This window comes from Ictidomys tridecemlineatus, chromosome 5, assembly GCF_052094955.1.
Source record: "Ictidomys tridecemlineatus isolate mIctTri1 chromosome 5, mIctTri1.hap1, whole genome shotgun sequence".
Classification (NCBI taxonomy): Eukaryota; Metazoa; Chordata; class Mammalia; order Rodentia; family Sciuridae; genus Ictidomys; species Ictidomys tridecemlineatus.
The window spans coordinates 5,215,453-5,227,570 of record NC_135481.1 but is presented as its reverse complement, the minus strand read 5'-3'; the positions used below and the strand labels follow the sequence as shown (position 1 = coordinate 5,227,570).

Below are 12,118 nucleotides of genomic sequence, written 5' to 3'. Positions count from 1 at the left end.
TTTTTTATCCTTTGTACATTTTCTGATTTTTTTAAATGACTATCTATCTATTTATCTATTTATTTATTTATTTATTGGTACCAGGGATTGAACTCAGGGACACTTGACCACTGAACCACATTACCAGCCCTATTTTATATTTAGAGACAGGGTCTCACTGAGTTGCTTAGGGCCTTGCTTTTGCAAGTTCAAGCTCACTTTGAACTTGCAATCCTCCTGTCTCAGGCTCCTGAGCCGCTGGGATTACAGGCGTTTGCGACTGCACCTGGCTTTCTGATTTATTACAATAAATATTGCTATATTTTGGCTTTCCATTTTCAAATTTAGGTACAATAATAGAAATATAGTGTTTTAACCATTTTTAGGTTACAGTCCAGTGGCATTAAGTGCATTCACATTGTTTTGCAACCATCATTACCAAACCATCCCCAGGACTCTTTTCCTCATCCCTGACTAAAACTCTGTCCCTATTAAACACTGACTCCCCTTTCCTCCTTCCCAACCCCTGCAACTCTCTATCTCTCTGAATTTGGCAAACCTCAGAACTTCACAAAAGTAAAATCATACGGAATTTGCTAGATGGGCATGATGACATTCACCTTTAGTCCCAGGTACTGAAGAGACTGAGGCAGAAGGCTCACTTGAGCCCAGAAGTTTTGAGGCCAGCCTGGGCAACATAGTTTACCTTTTTGTGTCTGACTTTGTTCACTGTAGCATAACAGCTTCAAGATTTATCCATTTTGTAGTATGTGTCGAAATTTCTTTCTTTTGTAAGATTGAATGACATTTCATTGTTTATATAGACCACATAAATATTGCTTCTTTGAGGGGAGGCAGTTCCTGGGGATTGAACTCAGGGACACTCGGTCACTGAGCCACATCCCCAGTCCTATTATGTATTTTATTTAGAGACAGAGTCTCACTGTGTTGCTTAGTGCTTTGCTTTTGGTGAGGCTGGCTTTGAGCTTGGGATCCTCCTGCTTTAGCCTTCTGAGCTGCTGGGATTACAGGCATGTGCCACCACGCCTGGCTGCAATTCTTATGTGTAGAAAGAAATCCATAAACACTGATTTGAAAAATGTTGAGTATGTGGGGTTTTCCTTAGATGTGACATTAAGTGTGTCCCTCATGAATCATGGTTGAGAAGTTAGCAGTTTCAACCAAGCCTTGCTGTGACCCCCTTCTTCCTCTTTCTCCACTGTGGGGTTGCCTTGGCCTCTCCTGGGCAGAGGCTGGGGTGGGAGTTGTGGGGGAAGGAGGGTCTCCAAGGAACACCCAGTGGGCTGTGTGGCTTCCTGACCTGATCTGCTTTCTCATTGACTAATGGTGGGTTGGCACAACCGGCTGAGCCCGCACCCACTCCTGGCATCATTCTGAATTGGTGTTGCTATGCAAAGGACAGAGAGTGGAACTTGGGACTTGGTCCACAGGATGCTGGGCAGCCCCCTTGGGGCCGAGGTATGTCCTGGGTAGCCTGGACTCCTCAAGGCATCCTCAGTTTGGAGGTGCCTGCATGGAGACCATGGGGCTCCAGGGGCCAGCTGGCAGGATGAAGGCCTCCAGGCCCGACATGGCCGGAGCAACTTTGTGCTCTCACTGCCCTGTGCTTTTCTTTTGACTGCCTGGAACAGGAAGTTGTAATTAAAGAAGGAAAAAGGCTGGCTTCCTCGTTTTGAAAAGTTTCTGCGACATAATAAGTTTAAGGTTAGAAACACGAAGACTAGATCTGCTGTTGGGGGGGAGTGTCTGTAAATGTCAGTGAGATCCAGCCCACGGGTGATGGTGGCGTCCTCTGTGTTCTTGCTGATTTCCTAGCCATCCCCGAGAGATCACCAACATTCTAGCTGTAGTCGTGGACTTGCCTATTTCTCCTCATTCTGTCAGTTTTGTTCTGATCGTTTGAAGTGCTTTGGCTAGATGCAGACACATTTACAATTGCCCTCTCTTGGCAGAATTGACCCATCTGTCATTATGTAACATCCCTATTTGTCTCTGGTAATTTCCTTGCTCTGAAGGCGGCTTTGCAGGGCCATTCCAGCTTCCCTTTGATGAGTGCCTGCCTGGTTTGTCTTGTTTTTACTTCCAACCTGTTTACCTTCACTTGAGGTGAACTTTTAAAATCCATTCTGGTGATCTTTTTTTGTGGTTTGTTTTTGGTACTGGGGATTGAATACAGGGGTCAGCTTTGCCAGTGAGCTACATCCCCAGCCCTCTTTTTTTATTTTGAGTCAGCGTCTCTCTAAGTTACTTAGGACCTCATTAAATGGCTGAAGCTACCCTTGAATTTGTGATCCTCTTGTCTCAGCCTCCTGAGTCACTAGGTAAGCATTTGATCCCCAGAACCATGCCCAGCTCTGGCAATCTTTTAATTGGTGTTTTTAGATTATTTATTATTATATAATTGTTGGTGTGGTTTGATATAGGTCTACTGTTTTAATCACTTGATTTTTATTTTTTATTGCTGTATCCCCCCACCCCTGCCGGGACCCCCTACCTCAAGCATGCTAAGCACATGTTCTACCACTGAGCTATACCCCTTACCCCCTTCCTGCCTTCTTTTAGGTTGTTTGGATTTTAAAATAGCTTTTTATTTTAATTGATTAATTATTATTATTATTATTCGTTGTAGGTCCCTGAGATGGAACCCAGGACCAGCACATGCTAGGCAGGTGCTCTAGTATGGAGCTAAATCCCCAGTGCTCTTCTAGGTTAATTGAACATTTCACAGTAATCAATTTTAATTTATTCCAAATTGTCAAATTAAAAGTTACCTATTTTGCTTTGTATAACTTTCTTTTAGTGGTTGCTCTGAGGATTACAATGTGAATCCTATTAACTTTTCACAGTCTACATAGGACCAGGATTTCACTACTAATAGTAGGGTATGGAAATCTTGTCAGCATAGAGGTTTGCCTTCCTCCTTTGGTGTTATATTTCTTACATTTGCATAATTTCTGTAGTTACATATACTTATTTATAATTACAATTACATTTATATAGGGGTTGGGGTATAGCTTAGTGATAGTGTATGTGCTTAGCATGTAGAAGGCCTGGGATTTGATACTCAATACCAAAATAAATAAATATAACATATTTATATAATTTGTATCTACCACACTGAACTCCCCATCAGGCAATATTGTAATTTTTTGGCTCTCAGCCACCAAACACCTTTTAAAGAGTCATAGAGGAAATGATGTGTCCTGGGCACTCGCTCTTTATTCTTTATGTTGTTTTTGCTTCATTGATTCTTCATGTCCCAAGCTGCCTTCTGTATCTTTTCCCTTCTGTCTGAAGAACTTTCCTTAACCAGCTGTCTGTGAATTCCCATATTTCCCTCTCATCTGAGAATGTCCTTATGTCCTTGAAATTCTTGAAGGATTCATTCAGACCTTAATATGGTGAAGATTTATTCTCCTTTTTTAGACTTAAAATGTGTGTTGCTGGGAGGGCGATGAAGCTCAGGGCAGCGCAAGTGTTTAACATGCATGAGGATTTGATCCCCAGAACCAAAAAATAAAAATAAAAAAGAAGAGAAGAAGAAATAATAATAATAACAATAATGTCTTTCTGTTCCCTTTGCCTGGTTTCAGAGGGGAAATCCAATTATTCCAGCCTTTGTTCCCTTTCTCTAACACATTATTTTTCTCTGTTTTCAAGCTATTATTTCCTTATCTTTGGTTTTCAGTTGTAGAATTGTGATGTCTCTGGGTGTGGATTTCTTTGGGCTTCTCTTATTTGGACTTGATGCAGCTTTTTGATTCTGTAAACAAAAGTCTTGCCCCCAAGTTGGGGGTTTTCAGTTATTTTATTTTTTTTTTTGCAGCTCTTTTTCAGCGTCTCCCGTTTTCCTTTTTGCGCTCTGATGACACAGACCCTAGACCTCTTGTCTCAAAGATCCCTAAGGTTCTTTTTATTTTTTCCCAATCTTTTTTCCCCTCTGGTATTCTGATTAGGTAGCTTAGGTTTCTCTGTCTTCAAGTTTATCGATTCTCTCCTCTGCTCTTGAGCTCAGGTAGGGAGTTTTAACATTTCAGTGTTATATCTTTTAGTTATAAAATTTTCATTTGGGTCTTTATATATATATATATTTATTTATTTTGTTTTGTGGTACCGACTTTCCATTTCTTCATTCATCTTGGGGGCATTGATTGTTTTTAGGGCATTTTTACAGTAGTTGCTTTGTGACATCTGTGTATTGGTGTCTGCTTTCTGTCTTTCTCCCTGGAAGTTGAAACAGTCCTGGTTCTTTTTTTAAATTTTTTTTTTTTTTTTTTAGTTATAGTTGGGCACAATACCTTTATTATTTATTTGTTTATTTTTTAATGTGGTGCTGAGGATTGAACCCAGCGCCTTGCACATGCTAGGCGAGCGCTCTACCGCTGAGCCACAATCCCAGCCCCCAGTCCAGGTTCTTTATGTGCAGAGTGATTTGAGTTGCAACTGGACATTTTGGGTGGTGCGATTCAATACCCAGGGTCTTGTTAAAACCCTAGCAAATATTGATGTCTTTATTTTTTAGCAGACAAACAGCCTGGTTAGGTTTTGGCTGTGGTTCTGACCTGCGTTCTGTGGGTTATGGCTTAATGTCACTTCTGTTTTCCTGTCCCCCCCCAACCCCCACTGCCTGTGGCCAGCTGAGACCCAGCTGTGGTCTCAGGGGTGTGAAGAGGATCAGATCCACACTGTGCAGCTTGAGGATGGCTCAAGTTTATGAGTAGTTTGTGGGCTGCTCTTCCTCTCTTGCTCACTCCCCTGGGACTTTCCTGGTTCCTGGGGCTTCCCTTTTCAGTTCTCCAGCCAGCACCCAGCCTTTAACCTGTCTGGCCCTGAACTTCCACACTGCTCATTGTCTGCAGCCCAGTTCTGGGAGGAGTGAGGCAGGGGCGCCTTCTATCCAGTGACTTGTGTAGCCTACCTGCTGCTCTTTCCTTCCCAGGATGCCACCTAGCTGCCCTAGAGTCCCCTCTGGGGTCACAGCTACCCTAGTTCACCTGTGTGATTGGAGCTGCCCATGTCCCCTCCAGGCTCAGAGCTACCTCCCAAGGCTCATCTGAAGTCAGAGCTGCTTTCAGAGCCCCATCCAGAGTTAGAACTGCTCCCTGAGTCCTGCCCTGGGTCAGAGCAGATTCACTGGGAGGCAGGCAGGCTCCATCCCCTGGAGCCCGCACAGAGGTGTGTGCCGATGATGTCGGCCTGCACTTCTGGGCCTCTCTAGACCAGCCTTGGCGTCTATGCTTTCTCTCCCCTGCTAACAGCCATCTCCCCGGTTCATTGTATACCCCATGCTTCTAGGTGGAGGTCCCTGTGGGCCACCCATATCCCTATAGTCCTGACCTGCAGCTGCACAACTGGCAGCTGGGGGGCCAGGCTCCCCTTTTCCTTCTCAGTTCCAAGCATATTTGGAGCAACTTCCTGGAAGGTGTTGCTCCTTTCTTGGCCACGTGAGAGTGTTGTCAGACCCTGCAGAGAGCCCTCAACATTAGCAAGTAGGGATGATCATCCCAATGTAGGAAGGGCAGCAGGAAGTTGACAGTGCACGCGGTGTTCTGTGTTGCCTACTCTTTGACACTCGGGAGGCCAGAAGAGTCTGTCCTCAATGGGCAGGGAGGAAGGAGAGGCCACATGGGGACTCTAGACCTCCTGATCTGCATGTCCCTGGAGAGACACCAGATTCCAAGGACTGGCTACCAACCTGTGCCCTTGGGAGAAGGATAAGGAGATCTGGGACCTGAGTATCCTACCTCGGATGGCTTGTCACATGCTCCATATGCCATCCTTCCTCACGGAACAGCTGGCTTTGTGTTTTGTTCTAGCTCAGGATGGCGGCCCAGGTGACGCTGGAGGACGCCCTGTCCAACGTGGACCTCTTGGAAGAGCTGCCTCTGCCTGACCAGCAGCCCTGCATTGAGCCCCCACCATCCTCGCTGCTCTACCAGGTGGGTCCCTGAGCAGGTGGGAGACACATAGCCAGTAGTCCTGACCTCAGTGTGTGATGGTCTTCTCTTCCCTTCAGCCCAATTTCAACACCAACTTTGAAGACAGAAATGCATTTGTCACTGGCATTGCGAGATACATTGAACAAGCAACCGTCCACTCTAGCATGGTAATGCTGCCTGTGTGTCTTTGTTTCTTGGGGTGTGTGGGGGGGTCTGTGTGACCTGTGAATGGCAAATGGTGTTATCCTGATTAGGCTGTGTAGTGAGGAAAATGAAGAGAAAATGAATTAAATGCCTTACCGTTTAAAAAAAGGTCTTTGTTTTTCTTATAAAAACAATACATGTTCTATTTAAAAATATAGCGTCTCTCTGGACTAGAGGAAACCCTTGTCAGCATTTTGAGGGCCTCTTCCCAGGTAGCACTCATTTTCTCTCCATTCCTGTACTTACATATGACAGGTATGCACCTGCATGAGATTTAGGTTTTGTATTGCTATTATAATTATGTATTTTAATGACTTAGTGAATGTTTTTATGTGTCATGAAAATGTGTTAGAGAAAGTAATCTTTTATGACTATATAGTCCATTTTGTAAGTGTCCATAATTTGACTATTCTTGCATGTTTAATTAGTTTCCCCTTTCATGTAGTAAAAAAAAAAATGCCCTTATGAATATCTGTCTAAATATTGGCTAGATGTGTAGAAATGAAAACACAAAGTTTGTGATCATTTTTTAAAAAAACCTTAAAAACATTGCCAGGCTAGGGGTGTAACTCCTTGCACCTGTCTGGCATGTACAAGGCTATGAATTCAATCCCCATCATCACAGAAAATCAAAACAAACAAAATGGTCAAATTATACTTGATATTTTAAAGGACATCTATGTGATTTAAACACACCACACACACACACACACACACACACACACACACACACACACACCCTACACACACACCCATACACCCCTACACACACACCTAAAAAACTATTTTTACCAAAGGAAGCAATGTGAAAGCAAGAACAGAACACAAAAGCAACTTTTAAAAATGATGGCATTCGGATTGGGATTGTGGCTCAGTGGTACAGTGCTTGCCTCACATGTGAGGTACTGGGTTCAATTCTTAGTACCGCATTTAAATAAATGAATAAAATAAAGGTCCATCAACAAGTAAAATATATGTGTGTGTGTGTATATATATATATATATATATAAAATGATGGCAATCCTCTTCTGGGGATACTGTGCCTGAATATTTTATTTTTGGGTGGTCACAATATCTTTATTGTAATATGGTGCTGAGGATCGAACCCAGTGCCTCATGCATGCCAGGCGAGCGCTCTACCACTGAGCCACATCCCCTGCCTCTGTTCCTGGATTTAAGTGCTGTGGGAACATGTTTAGCTTTTCCTCCTCACCCCAGAGCCCTGCTTCTGAATCCTCTCTCTGAACCTGGAGGCTTGGTGTCACCCCAGGAAGAGATTGTGTGAGGACCCTGTGCGCCCTCACGCTGCACTGGGCCTGAAACCTGCCCTGAGCCCTTCCCTGAGTCCCCAGCTTCGGATCTGCACTGCCAGGAGGTTGTTTAGAGCCCAGTCAAGCTGAGTGTGGCCCTTCAACAGCCCTGCTTAGAGGTGCTTGGGTGTTGTTCACACCCCTGACCATCCTGTAGAAGTCGAGGGGTGTTTGGGGTAATTATGGCCATTGAAGCATTACAGGCTTCTTAGCAGCTGTCTCTTGGTCTGCAGGCTGCGGTCCCTTAAAGGGAGAGTCAGAATAGTTTGTGACACTGTGTCTAGATTTTATCAGCTTGGCCTCTTGTTTTTCATGCTTGTTCTCCTATTTGCCTTTGATTTGCTCTGTGTGCCTTGCAGAATGAGATGCTGGAGGAAGGCCAAGAGTATGCTGTCATGCTGTATACCTGGAGGAGCTGCTCCCGGGCCATCCCACAGGTATCCAGCCAGCTGCACGCAGTCCCTGCTGGGCCACGCCCCATCCCAGTCAGGCCACGCCCTAAGCCCTGACTAGGCCATGCCCATCCTGACCAGGCCTCTCCCTCATCTGTTCTGTCTGTCCAGTGGGATGGGAAGCAGCTCCCAGGAGCCCCAGGTTACTTTTAGCTGGATTGAAAGGTCATCACCCATATTTGTTTCTATTCCCAGGTGAAATGTAATGAGCAGCCTAATAGAGTGGAAATATATGAAAAAACCGTGGAGGTCCTGGAGCCTGAGGTCACAAAACTGATGAATTTTATGTACTTCCAGGTAAAAGAGCAAAGTAATCTGGAGGAGTGGGATGCTGGCTGTCTCCTACTCATTTCTGTCACTGAACAAAGTGCCTGTAAATTAAAGCAACCACAAGTTTCTGAGGCAAAAAGAAACTTTAGCCCTTGTCGGTCTACATCTTCACACACCTAACAAGTGCTTCTTTTGTCTCACTTCCCTCGGTTTGAGAGTGAATTCGTGGTTCCTTCACAGAAGCTTGCTTTTTGTTAGTTACCATGAGGGAAACCAGGAGGTCTCTCCAGAGGCAGAGGAGACCTTACTAGGACCTTCCAGGCTCTTGACATGTCGCAGAAAAGAATTTAAGGACTTTTCAGGTTTTAGCAAAGAGGAAGAGCTTTATTAGAAAACAAAAGAGTGAAGATGCACATTTCCATAGCAGAATGCAGGCTATCTGGAGAGTGGAACGCAGCTTTGTGGGGTCTCGGGCTCCTCTTTTTCTCTTTTTGGTACCAGGTGTTGAACTGAGGGGCATTAACTACTGAGCCACATTCCCAGCCCTTTTTATTTTTTATTTTGAGATAAGGTCTTGCTAAGTTGCTTAGGGCCTTGTCAAATTGCTGAGGCTGGCTTTGAACTTGTGATCCTCCTGCCTGGGATTATAGGCATATGCCACTGTGCTTGGCTCTCAGGCCCTTCTTTTAAAGGAAACTCTGAGGGTGGGAAGGTATGTGGGTTGGTGATGTGAGTTGGCATCACCCTGGTGATCACAAGATAGTTTATGATGGTCTGTCCATTCTCAAGATTCTTAGGTTGACAGCGTCCCCTCTCTCCAGTCAATAGATAACGTTGGGAATCTGTATGGGTTTCTTAAAATAATCATCTCCCTTTGTTCAATCTAGTGTAAAAATACATGTGTTAGGAATAAGGTATATTCCATGTATGTATAATATATGAAAATATACTCTACTGTCGTGTATAACTAAAAAGAACAATTAAAAAAATAAAAATATATGTGTTACTACATCACATAGGGTAATTAACAGTGAACAGGGCAATTCTTATAAGTGAGTGAATTTACGGTAACATTAATATTTATAGATTTCTCAAGAATGTGGGGGTGATGGGTGTGGGAGGAAAACTGTCCTGGGGAGAAAAGGTCTGAGGAACTTTAGCACAGGCTCTCAGATTAAAGTAGCAGTCTCCTTCCTTCCTTTTGTCTCCTCCTTACTTATCTACTATATTTCTTCTCTCCTGCCTCATTCTCACTTTCTGGCCACTGTACTTTCGGTTATCTGTTTTTTCAGGTGTTTTTTTTCTCTCACCCACCAGACCGTGACCTCGTGGTCCCTATCTGACCTTGGCCTCTGTTGGCCTTTTGTTTGGAAGAAGAGGCCAAGTGGAAGGGACTTGGTATCTTTTCAAAGAACTCCTTGGGGAATATCTAAAAATTTTTTATTATAGTTTTTCCTGAGTTAAGGGATAAGATAGAACTAAGAGATCAATTTTCGTTTTATCTTATAAGTTGCCAAGGGGCTGGGGTTAAGGCTCAGTGGTAAAGCCTTCGCCTAGCACATGCGAGGCCCTGGGTTCTATCCTCAGCACCACATAAAAAACTAACTAAATAAATAAAATTAAGGTATTTAAAAAAAAATTGCCAAGGAAAAACCTCCCACTTTTCACATCTGAAACCCACAGTGTCTAAATATATTTTAGATATTTTTTTGGAACATTTTACTTAGTAACTTTATTGGTTTAAACAGCAGAATTTTTTTACTTTAGGGACATAGTTAAATAATGATTTTTACAGAATAAAGGCATGGGAATTACTTTATAGATAGGACTCTGCTGGAGTTGTAAAGATGGTCCTAGGCAGGAGGGTGCATATTTTATCAGTGACTAACAGTGAATGCAGAACTGTGCTTGAAGTTGGAATGTGGAATTGATGCCTCGCTGACCACACCTCTTCTGTCTTCCTCTTCTCTGCTCAGAGAAATGCTATTGAGCGTTTCTGTGGGGAGGTGAGACGCTTGTGCCATGCTGAGAGGAGAAAGGACTTCGTGTCAGAAGCCTACCTGATCACGCTGGGCAAATTTATCAACATGTTTGCTGTGTTGGACGAGCTGAAGAACATGAAGTGCAGCGTGAAAAATGACCATTCGGCATACAAGAGGTGAGTTCAGACGTGTGGCATGTGGCAGGCCACCTGAGGAAGTCAACCTTGTACATAGCAAGTGCATAGCTTATGTGTGCTGAAATCATCAGTCCTGATTGGCAGCAGCCACTTTTCAGTCCTGGGACTGTGTGTATGCATAAAATGCAAAGGTGGCTGGCAAGTTAAGGGTTTCTTTTTTTTTTTTTAATACCTTTATTTTATTTATTTATTTGTGGTGCTGAGGATCGAACCCAGGGCCTCGCATTTGCCAGGCAAGCACTATACCACTGAGCCACAACCCCAGCCCCAAGTTAAGGGTTTCTTCTGGTAGTTTTATACAGCTGGAGAGGGCTCCGGGTCAGCCTCAGTGCCCTATGGGGGACCTCTAGGTGCTCAGTGTCCTTGGAAGGATAGACATACAGAAGATACAGTCCCTGCTCATGCTTACATCCAGGTGGGTTCTGCAACCCAAGGAGGCCACTCGGGCATTGCAGCAGCAGTGCTCAGAGCAGATGCCCCACCTCTGCTTATCACTCATGGATCCGGTGTCCCTGGCACATGCATCATCATAGCAGAGTGTAGACATGGTCCATGAACTGTTTCAAGGTGCCTTAAGCTCCCATTGAGCTTGTGGGTCCTATGGGCAGCTCTCCTCTGTGGCAGTTTAGTTTTTTTTGGTGGGGAGGTACTGGGGATTGAACCACTGAGCCACATCCCCAGCCCTAATTTTGTATTTATTTAGATACAGGGTATCCCCGAGTTGCTTAGCACCTCATTTTTGCTGAAACTGGTTTTGAACTCCTGATCCTCCTCCTCAGGCTCCCGAGTCACTGGAATTACAGGCATGTGCCACTGCGCCTGGCTACTCTGTGGTGGTTTTCTTTTTGAAGGTAGAAAACTTCTGGAGAAGTGACCAACAGAAGTATGTTAGTCAACTTTTCACTACCATAATAAAATACCTGAGGGTGTCTAACTTTACAAAGAAAAGAGGTCTGTTTTGCTTCCCAGTTTGGGGAAGCTGGAAGTTCAAACAGCATGGCGCAGGCTCTGGTGAGGGCCTACCTCTGCATCACCTTAGGGTGGATTACAGTGGCTGGAGCATGTTCAAGAGTGAAAAATCACCAGGTACCCTGGTACCTCCCCCCACCCAAAAAGAGTGAAAAATCACCAGACCAAACAGGAAGCCAGAGCGAGTCAGGCTCAGGGTTTTATGACAGTCCCCTTGAAAAACCCAATCAGGGTCCCAAGAAATACCTTATCCCTTTTAGGGCCATACTACCAATTGACCCAAGGGCTTCTAACTAGGCTCCACCTCTTAAATATTCCACATCAACTCCCAGTCCCACCACCCGGGGACCAAGCTCCCAACACACAAACCCAACATCCAAACCATAGAGGATGGGAAAAGTATGCTTCTGGAACACTGTGGGGGTTGGCTGGGGAGACTGATCCAGCAGTTTTTTAATGGACTTGCTTTACTAAGTCTATGCGTGGTGCTGTTAAAGACAAGTTGGTTGGAATGAGATGCTGACTTCTGCTTCCTCTGCTGAGCAAGGAATTTTAGTACTAAAATTAAATTGGAAGAAATATTACTTTGCATCAGAATGTGCTGTATTTACGTTCTATCTGAAATCACACAACTGTTGCTGTGCCTGTATAATAAAATTGATGTGGGGCAGGATACCAGATTGGAGGAGGAGGCTGCAGCAGGAGCAGAGCTAGATTGCTTGGAACGTTGATTGAGCCTTATTCATGTGAAATCAGTGCAGTGTTCCAATTATCACCTAAAATCGGCTCTGCACG

At 44.3% G+C, this 12,118-nt stretch overlaps 1 protein-coding gene across 5 annotated transcripts in view; it reads left to right on the top strand.

The window, feature by feature from the left end:
* The window catches only part of Cyfip1 (cytoplasmic FMR1 interacting protein 1), an 89,231-nt gene that overhangs the window by 23,258 nt on the left and 53,855 nt on the right, over positions 1–12,118 (top strand). For 4 of the 5 annotated variants that reach the window (XM_078049116.1, XM_078049115.1, XM_078049117.1 and 1 more), the window contains exons 2-6: positions 5,817–5,939; positions 6,017–6,106; positions 7,813–7,890; positions 8,101–8,202; positions 10,152–10,333. In XM_078049116.1, coding sequence (XP_077905242.1) covers positions 5,823–5,939; positions 6,017–6,106; positions 7,813–7,890; positions 8,101–8,202; positions 10,152–10,333 — 569 coding nt within the window. In that variant the 5' untranslated portion in view covers positions 5,817–5,822. Of the gene's footprint in view, positions 1–2,297; positions 2,322–5,816; positions 5,940–6,016; positions 6,107–7,812; positions 7,891–8,100; positions 8,203–10,151; positions 10,334–12,118 lie in introns of those variants that run through there. The other variant, XM_040276471.2, reaches the window with a different exon arrangement.